We start from the raw sequence: 17,233 nt of genomic DNA, 5'->3' as shown, positions 1-17,233 counted from the left end.
TGCCGTACGGCGGAAGTGCCGCAGGGTTCCGTGCAGGGACGCTGTGGGCGCCGCCATGGTGATGGCGCTGCCGGTGGAGCGGTGGCGGTGATGGCGCTGCCGGTGGCGGAGTGGCAGGGCCGCACCGCCCGGCTCTGGGCCGCGCTGGAGCCGGCGCTGCGGGAGCGGCTGGCTGCGGCTTCGCTTCAGGACGCGGTGCGGTTGGGTTGCGATGTGCTCCGGTGAGCCGCGGGCAGGGCGGGTGCGGTGCAGGGTAACGAGGGGAGTGGGGGACTGGAGCATCTTTTAATGCGGATAAATAATAAAGAGCAGTGTCAAAGGATGGATGAGGCTCCGCTCGGTGGAACCGAGCGATAGGACACGGGGCAACGGGCAGAAAGGGATACTGGGGAAATTCTGGCTAGAATCCCACCTTTCTACCTGACAGCAGGTTGGAGGTCGGCCTCGTGTCCCAGGCTGCTGGTAGGACAAGAAGATATAGATTTAAACTTCACTTGGGGAGGTTTGGGTTGCACACTAGTGAGAATTCTAGTAAGAGTTTCTTGCAGAGAGGGTGATTAGGCACTGAATGGGCTGACAGGGAGCAGGTGAAGTCGCTGTCCCTGGAGGTGTTTAAGGAAAGATTGGACATGGCATTCAGTGCTGACAAACCGGGCATCCCTCACAGGCTGGACATCCATCACTCCATGGCCTCAGAGGTCTTTTCCAACTTAACTGATCCTGTGATTCTGAGGATATGGGGAATATTCTTCTTCCCTGTGCAGTGACCACACAGACTGAGAGTGTGGAGTCTCCCTCGCTAGAGATATTCCTCTGGACACAGTCCTGTGCCACAAGGATCGTCCTGCTTGAGCAGGGAGGCTGGACCAGAAATTCCAAACGGATTCTTCTCCCCGCTGTGTCCCACAGGAGCGAGGAGGACGAGGAGTCAGCCCTGGTGCAGTTGTGCCACCGGGCACCCACGGACAAGAAGCCGGAGGCTGCGAGCTGGTACCGGGAGCAGGGCAACCAGGAATTCAAGCGGGGCCGGTACCAGGCTGCCCTGAGGCTCTACTCCAAGGTAGGTGTGGTGTGAGGGGGTCCCACGACACCTCACAGCCACAGGGATCCCCTCAGAGTGACCCTGAGATGCATTAGAAAGTCTCTTTTCCCAGCCCAGCACTTGAAGAAGGAGTCAGAACTCTTTAAGTTCTCGTTCTAAAGGTTGTTTATTGTCTCTTATCTATAAAGTTTTTTCTCCTGTCCAGCTGAGGTCTGCTCAGCAGGTCAGACAGAGGCACTCTGCCTGCCCTCACGGTGGTGTTATATTTTTATACTAAAAACTACATGTACAATATTTACAATTACTTTCCAATACCTATCACCTATGTTAGACAGTGAGCTTCTACTATAAACCAATCTAAAAGTGCCAACATCACAGCAGAAGATGGAGGCCAAGAAGAAGAAGGAGAAACGCTGGACACGCCCAGATTCCTCCATCTTGCCCCCTGAACCTCTATTCTAAAAACCCCAAAAATCTATTTTTCAACTCGTGATAAATTCACTGTCATTCTACTTAAACTGTCATAAGGTTGGTAATTTGCTCCATGGGTCATAATCAAAACCACAGAGGTCTTGGGCTCTGTGCCAGGGTCTCTGAGCCCCCTGGCAGGGGTCTTGGCAATCCAGGACAGCCAGAGGGATGTCCTGAATTCCCACAGATCCCCAAGAGAGGGTCCTGCAGCCCCTCGTGGTTGAAGGGTGAGGGGTGAGGAGCAGCTCCTGTGAGGGGATCCCCAAAGAGGGGATCCTGCAGGCCCTGCTGAGGGGGTCCTGTGAGGGATCCCCCCAGGCAGCAGCAGTTCTCTGGTCTCTGCAGGCAGCATCCCACGAGCTCCCTGGGAGCCCCGAGGTGTCCGTGTGCTTTGCCAACCGCTCGGCCGCCCTCCTGCACCTGCGGCACTTTGAGGTGAGTGGGGCCAGGGCAGCACCCACCCCACAGGGTCCTGGGTGCCCCTGAGGTGTTTGATTGTTAGAGCAAAAGACAGCAGATCAGATGTGCTTCCCAAGCTGTGCTTAAGGCATCCATCGCTCAATTTTCCTACTTCATTTCTGTGTCAGGATGCTTTATTTGGGCAGCAGGTTGGTAGTGCACATGGAATTTGCTGATTGCTTCCATGAGACTGTCTTAGGTGGAATGAAAGAGCATGAGCTGGTTTTCAAGCCCACTTTAAAAGGCTTTTCTTTGTTCCTAGGTTTGTTTGGAAGATATTGCCAGGGCTGAAAGCCATGGCTATCCAGACAGGCTGCTGCCCAAGGTCCTGCTGCGGAAAGCTGAGTGCCTGCTGTGCCTGGGGAGGTTACAGGATGCACAGGATGTCCTCAGAGTGCTGGAGAGTAAAATTGCTCTGGATGGGGTCATGACTACACACCTGACTCGGCTAAAAAAGCTAAGTCAGCTGAAGGTTCAATTAGGTGAGAAAGAGAGGTGTCCAGAGCCTGCACGAGGAGAACATGGTGGCACTCGAGGGGAGCCAGAGATCTGGGAAGAGAACAGCAGGATTTCAGGTGCATCCTCATCCCTGAGCCTGAGTTTTGATGCAGAGAGAGGACGTCACTTGGTGGCCTCCCAGGACATCGTGGCAGGACAGAGCCTGGTGAAAGAGGAGGCCTTTGTGAGCGTGCTGTGCCCTGGGGAGAGCCTTGCCCTGCAGGATGGTGACACGGCGTGGGACACTCGAGCCACCAACGCGGATCTTTACTGCCACCGCTGTCTCAGGCAGCTCCTGGCCTCAGTGCCGTGCCAGGGCTGCAGTTATGCCAAGTACTGCAGCCAGGACTGTGCAGACATGGCATGGCAGCAGTACCACAGGACAGAGTGTTCCCTGGGAGCGCTGCTCCTCACCCTGGGGGTCTTCTGCCACGTGGCCTTGAGGACTGTGCTGCTGGCAGGATTTGCAGAGGTCAGCAGGCTGGTGGAAGGGTCCCACCATGGGGACAAGAACCCTCAGAGCCCTGAGGGAAACTGCAGGCCTCTCAGTGAGGCAGATGCAGGAGCTGGCAGCAGAGGTGTCCCTGGTTGTGACAACAGTGGTCGGTACCAGAGCTCTTACCAAGCTCTGTTCCACCTTTTGCCCCACACTGAGCATCACAGCCCTGAGCACAAGTTCCTCTGCACTCTCAGTGTGGTAGCTCTGTGCAAACAGCTGCAAGCAGCTGGCCTGGAGGCTGCTGTGTTGAGTCAGGAATCGCCTCAGCAGTGGTCCAAAGCAAAGACATGTGAGAAAACCTCAGATGAATTGTCCCCAGAGCTGAAGACTGTGGCAGAAGCAATGCTGAGGCACGTGTTGCAGCTGCAGTGTAATGCACAAGCAATCACTGTAATGCAGGAGCTGGGTAAGATAAAAAATTTTAAGCCCAACTGTGTTGCCACATAATGGTTGGGGTTGGAAGGAACCCCTGAAGATGATTCAGTCCAAATCCCCTGCCCAGGCGGGGTCACCTGGAGCAGGTGACACAGGAACATGTCCAGGTGGGTTTGGAATGTCTCCAGACCTCCCTGGACAGCCTGTTCTGCCACCCTCAGTGCAAAGAAGTTTTTCCTCATGTTGAGGTGGAGCTTCTTGTTTAATTTGTGGCCGTTACCCCTGATCCTGGCACCACAGAAAAGAGTCCATCCCCATTCTCTGACACCTGTATTTGTATATGTATTGATGAGATCCCTTCTCAGTCTTCTCCAGACTAAGCAAACCCAGCTCCCTCAGTCTCTCCTCATAAGAGAGAAATGCTCCAGACCCCTCATCCACTGGACCCTCTCCTGTAGCTCCTCTTTCCTGTCCTGAGGAGCCCAGCACTGTCCTCTCCTTGCCCATCATCTTGTGGGAAGTGAAGACATTAAATTCTCAGCTGTAAAAAGCTCCCATTGCAGATGGAAATGATTTGTTTACAATTTAATGGGCTGTCCCATGCTGGCCTGTTCCTTGGTGCCCATGCAGAGTGTGTTTAGCTATTATTTATTGCAGCAATATAGCAGGAACCTTTCTGCTGCTGCCTGCCATCGGTCACGGGGCTCCTTGCAGAAATTGTGTGGGTTTGTGAGCATTCCATCTCAACCTGCTTGGTTTTCCTCTGTCTTCAGGGCCTGGAGATGGGGCTGTTGTAGATAAGAAGCCTGTGAGGCTGGCAACAGGCTTCTTCCCTGTCCTCAGCCTCCTGAACCACTCGTGCTGCCCCAATACCAGCGTGTCATTCAGCAGGACAGCTGCCACTGTCAGGGCAGCACAGCCAATCTCAAGTGGCCAAGAGGTTTTGCATTGCTATGGTAAGCCCCAATTCTGTGTTTGTCTCAAGGCACAGACATCATTCACCTCCCCTTATCATGCTGATGGCTATTTATGTCATAATTCTCATCTGATATTGCCAGAGTCTTTGTTAAGCAGCCTTGACCAACATTCCATCTCTTAACCCCTCTGTTAGATTTTCAATCTCCAGTTGTGTCCTCCCCAAAATACACCTAATCTCAATTGTAACAAAAATCCATTTATTCTGATGTTAAGAACTGTGCCTGTGGGAGATCTTTACCCTTGCCATCCTCTGCAGGGCCTCACTGGTGCAGGATGAGGGTTGCTGAGAGACAGCAGCTTCTCAGTCAGTATTTCTTCAAGTGTCGCTGCCCAGCGTGCCTCGAGGAGTTAGAGTCTGGTGCCAAGAGTGTGGTGTCCATCAGAAATTCGTTCTGCTGTCCCAAATGCCAGGCCCAAATGCAGGTAATTCTCCATGGTTATGATTGTGCAACTTACTGGGGTGTGTGAGGTTTGGGTCTGGGAAAGCCAAGAGGTGAAGTCCTCACTTTGAGCCCTGCTCAGAAGCCAAAAGCCCCCATTGAGTCAAGACAATATCTCACTGTTTCTTACAAAATCAAATAAGCTGATAACAATTTCTTTTAAAAAATCACTTTGTTTAATGAATAAAACTGAAAAACAATTTAGCATCTCTGTAACCCAGAGCTAATGCAGATGGAGAGTAAGCTTTGAGCTGAATGTGAGCAGGAATGATCTCAAAGGTGATTTCCACAGGGGGAAGAAGACACACTTTGCTGTTCAAATGAAGCTTGTGCAACCTCAGCCAGCAGAGATCACCTGTCTGGCCGTTTACAGGACCTTCAGCAACAAATCAAGAAAGCTTTAGACCTGCTGAGAGTCGGGAAGGCTGGTAAGGCTCAGCTTTGTGCCCTGAGGTCAGGAGCTGAGGTTGGGACAGGAACCATGAGATGGCACTGTTGCTCATGCCATTGGGGTGCTGTGACTTGTGGCCTGGTATCCCTGGGGACTTCAGCTTTAGATTTTTTATACCCCCTGATCTGGGTGTTAATCTAAGTCATATATTGTTCCATAGTAAAGTAATTAAATAAAAAGAAATCAGGGTAACATTGGAGTTGGGCATTCCCTGGCCTTGTTTTCCTGGAGGGAGTTGGGCCAACACTGGGATAGAATAAGCAGAGGTGCAGATGAAGTCAGTGTTGAATCCTAACCAAACCCCAATCAGCTGTGCAAAGATGAGATTGGATTGATTTTGTTTCATAGATCATGGAAAACTGGACACTGGCCACAGGGTGAACTTTATAATCTTTTTTTTTTAATAGACCAGGCTGTCAAAATGCTCCTGAAGTGTCAGATGGATGCTGGAACCTTCTTGTCCCCAGAGCATTTGCTGATGGGAGAGATGGAGGATCATCTGGCACAGGTCTATGCTACTCTTGGTATGGCACTGTCCTCTCACTATCCCATGTCTCCTGAACTTTGAATTTAACATGACTAGCTTTTTCAGAGGGACTGGCCCTCTCATTTTTTCCCCTGGTTTTGTCAGCAGAGCTCTCAGAAAGACCAAACCTGTGTTCCCAGCAGCCAGTGAACAATAATACTGTGCTCTCATGTTCTTTTAAATTCCCTGTCCTGGCTCTGTGGACACACTTCACCATATTTTTATTAATTCTGTCAGATTCTTTGGGTGGCAGTAGCTCTAGGAAGTATTTATTCATTTCTCGTTGTTTTGTTTTGTTTTGTTTGTTTTTCCTTCAGGGAAGTGGCAGGAAGCAGCCAGACACCTGAAGAAGAGCATTGAGATTGTGGAAATGCACCATGGGCCATCAAGTGTAGAAACAGGCCATGAACTTTTCAAGCTGGCACAAATCCTCTTCAATGGGTGAGTTTGGTTTCATCCTCTGTCCCTGACCTGTGTGTCTGACACAATGTCAGGGCACCTGGAGGGTGTCTCACAGGACACAGGGCAGTCTAGCACAGGTACCCTCTTAGGAATCTGTTTCTCTATTTTGTGCCTGTCTATCTTCTTATTCTCCCTGGCTCAATTTATTCCCTGTCCAATTGTTTTATTCTGTCAACTCATCACCCTTGGTGTTTATATCTCAGTTGTATAATGTTGTATGACATCTTCTCAAAAGAGGGAATGAAATCCTCTTGCTTTATTGGCAAGGAAATCCCCTGACTGCTTCTGAAAATCTCCTCACAACAACTCCCTTTAACCAAATTAATTTTAGCAGGAGCTGCAGTGATGAAATAGTAGGTTTTTATATACTCAAAGATAATGTTTTCAGGTTTTGTCCTTACCTTTCCATCCCCCTCATCCTCCCTTTGCAGCTGAAGCAGACACAATTTTCCTGCTGCTGGAAGGCAGGGGAGGGTGGGATCTGTAGCCATGAACAGGTTTAGGTTTTTGTTAGGGAGGGCTTAAAGGTTGTGTAAGTCAAGAAGCTGAATTAAGTATTTTGCATGCTCTGTTCTTATTATCTTCCTATTTCAGCTTTGCAGTTTCCGAAGCCCTGAGCACGATTCAAAGAGCAGAGGGGATTTTGTCAGTGCACTTTGGTCCTCAGAGTGCTCAGATCCAGGAACTACAAGAGATGAAGGCCTGCCTGTCAGAGCTTCCCAGAAACATCCTTCAGAGGACTTAATTTCCCTGTCAAAGGAAGCTGCAATGTGATCTTTCATCAAAGCTAAGTGTCATGTGGTAAGGTAGTCATGTAGTACAAGCTGGAAAATCATGCATAACAGCGACTTGAATGAAGTCTTGAAATGCTCTTTTAGTGAGCTTGTTGTAAATAAAATGACCAATTCTAACGTGAGAGGTGTGTGTGTGGTATGGTGGGAACAGAGGCTGTTGTATAAGTTCTGTGTGTGGGTTGGAAGCAAATGTTTGAGTTGCTTTTGTGTGAGGTGTGACTCTGCCCTGTGTGGTGCCCTGAGCATTATGAACATACAGTCATCCAGAGCACGTTGCCTTCTATTTTTATTACTGTGAGGCACTTTCCTTCTTGCCAGTGTCAAATGGAAACGGTTGGAAGGGGTGAGGCAACAGCCTGGGAAGTGCAAACTTACAGTCTGTAAAAGGGGGCACTGCAGAACTTGGAGGGCTCCAGCACAGGTCTGTCAGTGATGAGGGATTCAGAATCAACAACTGGTGTCAGGTTGGAAAACAGGGTGGGGAGCAGTGCAGCATACACCAGATAATGTTTGCTTTCAGGACACAGAACTGCATTCCTCCTCTGGGGAAATTGGGAGTGTAGGCAGATAACCTTTCAAGGGAGAATACTTGGGCTTGCTGAGATTTAATAGCAAAAGCTCTTTTATTGCAGCATGAAGGCGTAAGATTTGCAAGTTGTGTCTTTGTGCAGCAGAGCAGGGAGCCAGTATCCCTCCCAACATCACCCTTACCATTGCAGATTATTGTGAAGGGATCTAAACACCCCTGGGATCCAGGATCTTGCCAATGAAGAGGAGGGTTCCAGTGGTATCATCCCTCAGTACAAGGAGGAAGGGTCTGTCCACGTGGTATTCTATGGGGAAGGTCAGACGAGCAGCAGTGGCCCCAGGGTTTGGTGTGGATCTTTCCCCATCCTCACTAAGCTCCAGCATTGCCTTGTGTTGCACATGGGATAATCTCAGAGGTTTGGCAGAAATCTTGGAGAAATCAGGTGATGTGAAAAGTGATTGGAGCCCTGGAGGAAAGAGAGAAAGTTCCATTAGCTGAGGGCATGGATTGCAGAAGGGGGAGCAGCACTGCCAACATGTGATCCACGAGGGCAGGGAGCTGCTTGGGCAGAGGTTTTTGGGGGAACAGGGAGGAGCATCTTCCATCTGCTTGTACTGAGCTTCACCCACAATCTCAGCAGCACTGCACGAGCTTGGTGGAGGGATGTGATAAAAAGCTGAGAAGTCCTGGATGAAAGTGATTTGGTTGCTGGTGAGATCTCCACAACCATAACTAACAACCCACCAGCTTCATAATCTGAGAGCAGGAAGCAACTTGACCCCTGCTTTGAGCCCTGGCAGCCTGCAAGGGGGGTGTGATGCACATACTTGTCTCCTTTTATTGTGCTGCCAAGTGCCTCTTCGTGGTTCAGCTTTAGTTTGGGCAGGCTCAGCACAGCGTGGACTGTCTTCAGCTCCTTGTCCACATCGTGGACAAACTCAGAAGTGAGGCTCTCCTCAATCAGAGTCATGTTCTGGGTCACCTTCGTGGGCAGGAAGAACATGGCACTGATTCCCTCTGTCAGAGGCAGCTGGGCAATCTGCAAGGACAAAAATAAGAGAGAGATAAGAAAGGGTCACATCAATAATAAAGTTTTACCCATCCTGTATCAAGCAGTGGCCTGATTCTCAGGCTGGAATCTCAACCTTTTCAGTGACCATTTGATCTTTTTCCCTGTTTGCTTTTATCTGACATGATGCTTCCTGACACTTCTGGCTTTTTCCCCAGGCTTTTATCCATCCTTGCTGCACTCTTCCTGCTATGGAAGTGCTCTCTCACCTGCAGCATTGCTTTAGGGAATTCTCACTTGAACACCTTTGAACTCATGCTCCAAGGAAAGATTAGTTGAAAGAGATGGAAAAGTTTTGAGAGGTGTGCCCTGCCCTTCTTGCCCAACTTTAAATCAAGCAATACAGGCTGGTAGGACCTGGGCATAATTTATCTTTTGGATTGCTTGTGACATAGCTTGGGTAGAAGCAGGATATCCTAAGAGTCAACACGCTGCCTTTCAAAATAGGGGTTGCAAAAGTAGCTGATGGGAGGAGCAAGGCTGGGATGGGTTAACAGGCAGGTGTAGCTGAACCTGCTCCTCAGTAGGTTTAGGAGATCTTAGGCAATATTTGCTGTCTGACCTTGCAGTTGAGTTCTGAGTCAAAACCATATCTCAGGATGGCTTTGGGGTCTGACATCATGGACACCTTCACAGTCCTGTCCTCATCCAGGTGGAAGTCCTTCAGGGCAGTCTTCTTGGTGTCAAACTTGGTTTTCCATGTCCCTGTTTTGTAAGAGAGAAAATGGAGGATTTTTCTGGAATAATAGCATATGAAACCAGGCTTATGCCTGTGGCTGAATAATCTTGTGCTTTAATATACAGCATTTGTGCTTTAAGGAGTTGAAGCATAACAGGGATAGAAATAGACTGATTGGAGCTACTGATTTACTGCCATCCTTGGCTCCTCCTTTTCATCTGAGAATTGGCTAAATGGCAAATAAATAATCAAGCCAGTGTATGGGTGGAGTAGCCAGTGGGAAGCTGATGTCTACTTATGTAATTACAAAACTATTTTAAAGGGTAACAGTTGTGTCAATGGATATAAAGTGCTTCTCTCCCCACCCTTTATTTTGCTCCTTGTCTCTAAGCAATAATTCTCCAGGACAGTGGCTTACAGCATGTTTAAGAACAGCTCTCTAGTATCAAATTGTTCCTTCTACAGTGGTAAGAAGGCTCAGAACACTCTAAGCTGTTCCTTCCCTAAATGGTAATATCCCATCTCTGAATGGAGTTTTGTGAGCTTAAACTTCCCTCTCTGATTCTTCCTGCAAACAGGTCAAGAATCAGCTTCCCAAGAGTAATAATTCCTCCCTCAGGACTATTTTTGTTCAGGTACTGTGCCTTTTTTTTCTTCTTTACTTAACATTCTCAAACACTTTCTTCTCACACTCTCTGTTTGACAGCCTGTTTGCTTTATTGGAAGTGAGAGAATTCCTTCACATCTCCTCTAACACGTGCTTAATGCACTTTTTCTGTGTCCAAGCACCCAACTTTCTTACCCTTGAAGAAAGCAGCCCCAGCAAGGAGAATGCTGACATCTGTGGGCATGTCCTTCATGAACCTCATGATCCTTCCCTTTGTCTGCTGTCGGGCCCAGGTGTTGATTTCTTGCAGGTCCAGCTGGCTGTTGCCACTCAGTGCCCTCGGTCTCATCTTGTAGGATTTCTCGAGCTGGCTGTGAAATCCAGGCTTTGCCCTGAGTCCTGGGGAATAAAAGCATGGATGCTGCAGCTAGCTCCCTTATCCAAGCAATCTCCAGGCAGCAGGTGGCAATCCAAAGCCCAGCAGCAGGTCTCTTTTAAAATATCTGGCCCTGTTTGTCTCCAGAAACTCAAGTTCCTTTGAAGAGGAATATTTGAAAGCACATTAAGGAAAGTGATCCAAATCCTACAGCCACCCATGCTGGAGCTTGGGATAACTCTCTTCTGAAAACTGAAAGAAGGAGATAAGAACTGAAGGCTTGGACACAGCCATTCCCACATCAGCCTTTCTTCTTTCCCCAGCCTGCTTTCTGAGTACAGCTTACTCAACCTATTGGATTCTTGGAACCAGCAGGTTCCAAAAGATAGCTCTTAGCATTCTCAGCAGATGTTTATTGCATGCCAGAAGCAGACATTTCACATAGCTCTGCAAGGAATTAAACAAAGGAATATGGCTGAGTGTTATCAGAAATAGAAAATGTGATCTGTGGTTCCTGGAAGCCAGCAACACCTGCCAGACAGCCTGGAGTGAAGGCAAAATTATCAGCAAGTTTCTTTTAGGTCTTCTGTGAGTTAACTGTCCTGTCACTAATGTCTTTGTGTGCATGTCTGGTCTTTTATTTAAGTGCACACAAACTTTCCAGGCTTTTTCTGGAGCAGCAAGAGCATTCCATGCCCTGTCTGCATCCTGGCTCAGCAGGGTGTCAGAGCCAGAGCTGTTAGTGCCGGGTTACTCCGTGTGTTTTTAGATATACACTCACACCAAAATAAGTGCTGCTGACAGCTTTTTTAGGTAAAATTTTATAGAGGGGAAGAAGGACTTTTACTTTTCTCCAGGATGATCCGGGAGGCACTTTTCACGCTCTTCTCTGGCCCAGTCACACTGCCCAGGAGCTCCTTGTAGGTGTCATGGACCTCAGCCTTGTTGAGCAGGTCGTAGAAGAGGGCGCGAGAAATCACATCCTCAGTTCGTTCTCCAGCCCCTGCCAAGGAGCAGGAAAACATGAGGGAAAGGCTGCCAAACCTGAGGGTGAGTGTGGAAATGGGGCAAAGAACTCACCAAGTGAGAGAGCAGAAAGTGCAGTGGCCAGGCTGAAGGGAGACAGCAGCACGTTGGCCGTGGCTGTCCGGCTGGACTGCTGGCGGTACAGGTCGTAGCCAAAGTTGGAGACTGCAGCTGCCAGCTTGTTCACAGGGCTCTTGTAGAATGGATCTTCCTCTTCCTCACCAGCATTGGCTCCATCAGCTGTGGCAGAGTTCTGGCAGGTCCAAGGAGTGCTTTGGTTAGACTTGCAGGTGTGGTAAGCGCTTCATAGGCAAACAACTACAGATATTCTTCAATGACCCACAGAAATATTGACTTAATCTTACAGAGGGTGTAGGAACAGTTACTTTAATGCCAAAGGCAGCACTGAGTTTAAATTCTGCCTCCTGGTCATCCCCTGATGTAACTACTGTGGTTTTATCCAGGTAAAGCAGGAGTTAGTCTCATTATGTTGCTAAATAAAATCCCAGTAATTTAGGAGGGTGGTGTTTAATCCTCCAGTAAGAATCTCTAAAATTAAATTACCTGCTCCACACCTCTCCCCCTTGCTCTCTGCACATTGTCTCCCTCTCACCTGCTCAGTAGCTGAGTTCTGAGTTCTGCTTGGGACAGTTAAGAGACCCAGGAAAAGGAGAACTGCTGGAATCTGCATGCCTGGACCTACAGAGTAAGAATATGATAGAGAGAGTTTGAGCAATCAGGTAAATCCATCTCTACCACAACTATTCACTGTACCTGGCTGTGACAGGAGCTGCAGTGACAGATGCTGCTGCTTGTTCTTCCAGTTGTGAAACACACACCTGATCTGAGCCAGGTTTCCTTCTCTAGTTGGAATTATTCAGCAAGACTGGCCCCAGTGACTTTAAAATTGGACAAGCACACGGTGTGGGTGTGCCTGAGCACAAAAGCAGATGTGTGTGGCCCAAACCACACTGATGCTGGCAGTTACTGAGTGCCAAGGTCCAGAAAAGCACCAAATCATTGCTTCTGAGTCTTAGGCTTCAGAAAAATTCAAGACTTCATTTATAAAAGGTACCAAATCCACCAAATCTGTTGAATGGGGCAGAAGGCAACACTGACTGGTTATTGCTTTGATATACAAATTACCTGCCTCAGGCAGCAGTTTGCTGTTTCTTGTGTCTACATGTACCTGTGTCCATTCTTTGCTTCTTATTTGCAATCTGATGAAGTAAAATAGAAGGGGTTTCTTAAAAGACAATAAGGAAACCTGGAGAAGGGAAAGGCAGAGCTTGGCTTATTCAACATTTTAAATGGAAGTGGGAGAAAAGCACCAAACTCCCCAAAGCTGTCCCTTGTGTGGAATCCACTTCTCATCACTGCAGTCCTGAGATGAGTGGCCCTTCCAGACAGATCTGTCTGGTCCAGAAGGGCACTGAGTAACCCAGGGCTTTGCTGTGGGTAAACCAGAGCTACTGAAGGGTCCTGCCCCGAGAACAGACGCCACCGAGGCTGGTCTGAAGCAATGTTTAGATAGATTCCCAGAAATTAAAGGAAGAGGGTTGTATTTAACTAACCCCTGTCATCCAGGCAACTGGAGAAATCAGAGGAAGAACATGTGTTTCAGATTAAATCCAGCTACAAAGAAAACACGCCTGCTGCTAGAAATACACGTGGCCACAACAGCCCCAGCTCAAGACCCCGTTCAGGCAGAGTGAGAGGCAGTTTGCTGCTTCCCTTCCCTGCCTTTTCTTCTGGAGGCAGCTCTCCCTTGGAGAAAAAAGCATCACAGAGGAGGTTTTAAGCTCTCATCTGTGTTCAGCCAGTGTAACACAGGCGTGGTACCCTCTTTCCCCCATGCACTTGCATCCTGGAACCTGCTGCCATCCCAGCTGCAGAATGGGTGAGGTTTGTGGTGCAGAAGATGTGGGTCAAGAGGATTTACTGATGGTGTGATAGTGGATGTGATGCTGGGATTGCTGCTGTCATTCCAGAGATTTACAGCTGGAAGAGAGATGCCACAAGTCCTGCCTGAGTCTCAGTCTGACAGGTTAAGCAAGGGCTCTGAGAGGGTGCCTGTGCCAAGCTGCACTCCTGCATGCTGAGAGGAAGAGGTTTGGCCCAGTGTAACTTAGAGATGAAGCTTTTCCATGGAGCATAACCTTTTCCCTGAAGAAAAAGAAAATAATCTCAACGCAACGTCTGCTTCCAGCTACACTGAGCTCCTGGGAGCATGGGAGCAGAGATTGGTTTTGCAGATTGTATTGTTTTTGCCAGTACTGTCACCAGCTTCATATTTCTCAGACTTCGCCAAAAAGCAATTTCCATTTTAAAAAGACAAAGCCTTTTGAGTTTGAATTGGCCTGAACATCTGGATTCTATTTGTATTTCTCTTAGCACACAGCCAGAAATGCAGAGAAAAGAATTTGGTTGGATTGGAGGTGGGATGGTTTCAGGCATGATATTAAAATCTGTGGCCGCCTTGAAGGAGAAGAGAAGGAGCATCAGAAAGTACAGGAAGAAAACCTTGAGAAATGAGCTGAGAAGGAAACTTTGTGTTGGGGAGTTGTCGATTTGCGAAGGCCTGCAGGTGCAAAGGAAATATTTTACTTTCCACCTACAGTGGTACAAGTCTCTCACATCATTTATAAACACTTCAGACTTTAGAGGTGCTGTGGAACAGGACCCATGAGTTCAGGCTGCTCGCTCTGCTTGTTCCGCAGCTCCTGGAGCATCCTGCAGCCACCAGCTCCTGAGGATTTCACTGTCACACCATCACAGACAAAGAACATGTTCCCAGATGCTTGAAAGGCACAAAACCCACCCCAGTTCCTCAGCACAGCTCAGCCCCGGGGGCACAGCCGATGCTGCTGGCTCCCCATCCTTGCTGAGGTCTCTTGGTGGGAATCCCACCTGCAGGAGAACCATTCTTCCCATTCCCCAGCTCCTCTGAGAGCTGCCCAGCCTCAGCCCCTGCCCTGTGCCCCCCTGGCCGCTGGCAGTGGCCCAGGTGAGCTGTCCCTGAGCTGTCCCTGAGCTGTCCCTTACCTGGGGCTCCTCTCGGCCGCTGCTCTCAGGGCTCCCAGCGGGTGCGAGTCGAGGACAGCTCGGGTTTGGTGCAGCCACTTCTGCTTTTTGCTGCTTCCCCCAGCCCAGCCTTCGGCAGGCTTCAGGTTACAGCTTCCCAGGGCTCTCTTAAAGTGCTCTGCTCCCATTTTTCTGCCCCTGCCACCCTCGCCCTGAATTGCACCAATTTTTCAACCCTTTTTTTCGCCCCAAAACAAATCCCCGTGCCAAGGACAGCCTGGTGGGTAAAGCACAGGTAGGAAAGGCAAACACTCCCTGCCCTGATTGAGCAGGTCTTTTATCCCTGCAGTTCTGTCACAGGTCACATCAGGGAATTCCTTCTGTCTCAGAGGTACGGTTAATGCAGTAGTGTTTAATGGATTTATAGATTTATGTCCAAGATTTAATGGAGAGACTGTGGAAACAGGATTCTGTTGTTTGAGGCAGTTAAGATGCTGGAAACTGCTTGTATCCAGTGATAGTTACTAGTTAACAAGAAATCATTAACTGGCTTAAAGTTTTTGGCTGAAAAGAGAGAGGCTGGAAAGCCAAGGACTTGTTAAAAAAGAAGATGAATTAAGAGAATCTTGTAGAAGCTTTCAGAATGATAAATGATATGGAGAAAGGAAAGGGACAGAGGAGTTCCATTATTACTTTCCACAGAAGGCTCAAGGGGAGCACCCACCCGTGCACATTTAAATCAAGGGAGTGTATTTTTAAACAAGTATTAAATTGTAAAACTCATTATAACTCAATATTGCAGAAGATGAAAGATAAAAATAGATCTGAGGTAAAAAACCCAACCCAAACCAAATTAGTGGAAGAAAGGTCCCCTGAAGGCTACCAATGGCCAGCTGGGCGGTACAGCCAGGGAACAGTGGCTTTGCCTTGACCCTTGCCATTCTTTTTGTTCCTCAGCCATGGTTACTGGAAGGAGCAGGACACTGGGCATGATGTAGCTAACCAGATCCAGCTGTTTTTCTGTTTGGAAATGCTGCAAAGGCCCCCAGGCTGGGACATCTCTCTGGGCTCACTGCCAGCAGGTAACAAGGAGCTCCTCCCCGTGAGCACTGAGCTCATCCAGCGCCTCAGCAAAGGGAAAGGATGGGCTCAGAGGTGCATTAACTGCTGGTTTTGCAAGCCAGGAGAGCAGATCAGGTGTGCCCTGAGATTAGGCAGTGCTTCAAAGGCCACCCCTCCTAACCAGAGGGGTTTCTGAAAGCTCTGCTTTCAGCTGCTTCTCAGCTTGCTCTGTGCAAAATCATCTGCAGGGAAAACATTGTACTTGTTATTCTTCCATTCTCAGCCCAGGAATGGGGGTGTTGGCTGTGGAGATGTTTTCTGGTGGTTTTCGTCTCTTTGCGATACCTTGTTTGTGGTGATAAAATGCCCTTTACGGAAGGACCACTAGAGAAGTTTTTATGTCTTGTCTCTATCTTCAAATGAAAACCCATCTGTTTAAATACAGGTTTGGTTTTAAAACCATTTAAATCAGAGTGGTAGTTTCATAGAATGTTATTACAGACCAAAGCCAGCTTTATTCCTGCAGGTGAAGGGTGTTCCTGAAACGGTGCATTAAACTCATCTAACAAAATCAGTTTTATTAAATCAATACAAACATTTTGCTGTTGCTCTGGTTTGGTCTCAGCGTGCTCTCTGACAGGGTTCACCTCTGCTGTGGAAGTAGTGGTGATATGAATTTGCTCCAGGTAAGTAGAAGAATACATCTAATATGAAAGAAACTGGGACTTATTTGATATTCTGAGCCAGTGGTGCAGATGGATAGAGCAGACACCCTGTGCTAGTCATGTCTTTTCAGAATACAGCTCCGTCAAAATGAAAGCTTTAGCAATGCAAAGTGGAAACTCCTGAGCAGAAACATTAATATTACTTTGCATTTTACAAACTGCCTCTTCTGGAAAGTCAGTGGAGTGAAAAAGAGTCTTATGGTTGGTGTAACTGATAATTTGTTGAACGAAGCACAGTCATGGAGGGCTGCTGTACTGTCAAATAAGATGAAATTAATAGTTTGACAAGAATAGCTTGGAGGAGGAGTGATGGCAGCAAGACAGAAAATAGGAAATAAGAACCAAGCTGTTCAGGAAACTGAGAACAAGGGAAAAAACTTTATAAAAGCAGGAGCTGGAGGGCAGAGGCGTGAAAAGGAAAACTTGAGCTTCAAATTTTGCAGCGGTTGCAGTGCAACAGGGTGGCATTCAGGGAGGTTACAGTAGCCAAAGAAGACTTACCTAAGGCATGGAATGGTATTTCTGAATGCTAGGAATGAATCTGTATAAATAAATAAGCTAAAATGTTCCCTGTGGGCTAGAGCTGTGCCCTCTAGTAAGAAAGGCTGAATTCTTGTGGGTTTACTTGTTAAGATTGCAGGGCTCTGTAATTACAGCCTCTTTCTGAAGGGTTTGTGTCATGACATTGGTTAGAGGGGTAGGCATTATCTTGGGCCGTTCTTCCCCTTTTAGACTGGAAGAAATGCATAATTGGAGGCTGGAGCCAGGACTTTTTTATTCCCCAAAGTTGCCTGCATCCCCTAAATTCATGGTTAGTGAGTCAGTCCTGCTCTTATGCCAGCAGATGGTGCAGACTATTCAGGGACAGAGGCTCCCAGAAGCATTCTGCTCCTTCCTTTGAGGGAAGGCAGCCTTCCCAAGAGAGGAAAACACTGCCAGAAGGATGGCCCTTGGGCTCCCTAACTGCTGCTCTGCAAGAACACAGCACCATCCTTTCCACCCAGCAGCTGAGGGGGTTTGGAAGCAGAAATTACTATGGACAGGACTTGTTTTGTACAGAAGTACTCCTGAGTTAAGAGTGTAATTTTTAAGTGGTAGAATGGCTTGGTTGGGTGGAGGGACCCCAAAATTCCTTAATAGA

At 48.1% G+C, this 17,233-nt stretch overlaps 2 protein-coding genes across 4 annotated transcripts; one reads left to right on the top strand and one right to left on the bottom strand.

Moving 5' to 3' along the window:
* Positions 1–51: 51 nt before the first annotated feature.
* On the top strand, positions 52–7,117 carry SMYD4 (SET and MYND domain containing 4). 3 transcript variants are annotated; one of them, XM_030962711.1, is made up of 10 exons: positions 52–221; positions 910–1,060; positions 1,859–1,948; positions 2,235–3,375; positions 4,118–4,300; positions 4,579–4,745; positions 5,055–5,190; positions 5,621–5,737; positions 6,057–6,180; positions 6,796–7,117. In XM_030962711.1, exons 1-10 carry the CDS (start codon positions 91–93, stop codon positions 6,944–6,946), a joined length of 2,391 nt encoding a protein of 796 aa, XP_030818571.1. In that variant the 5' UTR covers positions 52–90; the 3' UTR covers positions 6,947–7,117. The 3 variants fall into 3 exon arrangements, 2 of the variants coding, with proteins under 2 accessions (XP_030818571.1, XP_030818570.1); XR_004061282.1 differs by having other exon boundaries at positions 101–221; positions 765–1,060; positions 5,621–5,721; positions 6,796–6,928; XM_030962710.1 differs by having other exon boundaries at positions 101–221; positions 765–1,060.
* A 478-nt stretch (positions 7,118–7,595) lies between these two features.
* On the bottom strand, positions 7,596–14,440 carry SERPINF1 (serpin family F member 1). The gene is given in 9 exon segments (XM_030962712.1): positions 7,596–7,990; positions 8,352–8,361; positions 8,363–8,563; positions 9,156–9,298; positions 10,075–10,278; positions 11,103–11,258; positions 11,336–11,534; positions 11,895–11,980; positions 14,327–14,440. Coding segments are annotated over 8 exon segments (1,251 nt in total). The 5' UTR covers positions 11,973–11,980; positions 14,327–14,440; the 3' UTR covers positions 7,596–7,730.
* Between the last annotated feature and the right edge of the window lie 2,793 nt (positions 14,441–17,233).

Source organism: Camarhynchus parvulus, chromosome 19 (assembly GCF_901933205.1).
Source record: "Camarhynchus parvulus chromosome 19, STF_HiC, whole genome shotgun sequence".
NCBI lineage: Eukaryota > Metazoa > Chordata > Aves > Passeriformes > Thraupidae > Camarhynchus > Camarhynchus parvulus.
This window is presented reverse-complemented; position numbering and strand designations above follow the sequence as displayed.

Bases quoted from the DNA above. Each gene is read 5' to 3' on its own strand.
- SMYD4 (XM_030962710.1), top strand. The intron at 1,061-1,858 runs GTAGGTGTGGTG...TGGTCTCTGCAG, and splicing joins CCCTGAGGCTCTACTCCAAG to GCAGCATCCCACGAGCTCCC. The intron at 4,746-5,054 runs GTAATTCTCCAT...TGATTTCCACAG, and splicing joins AATGCCAGGCCCAAATGCAG to GGGGAAGAAGACACACTTTG.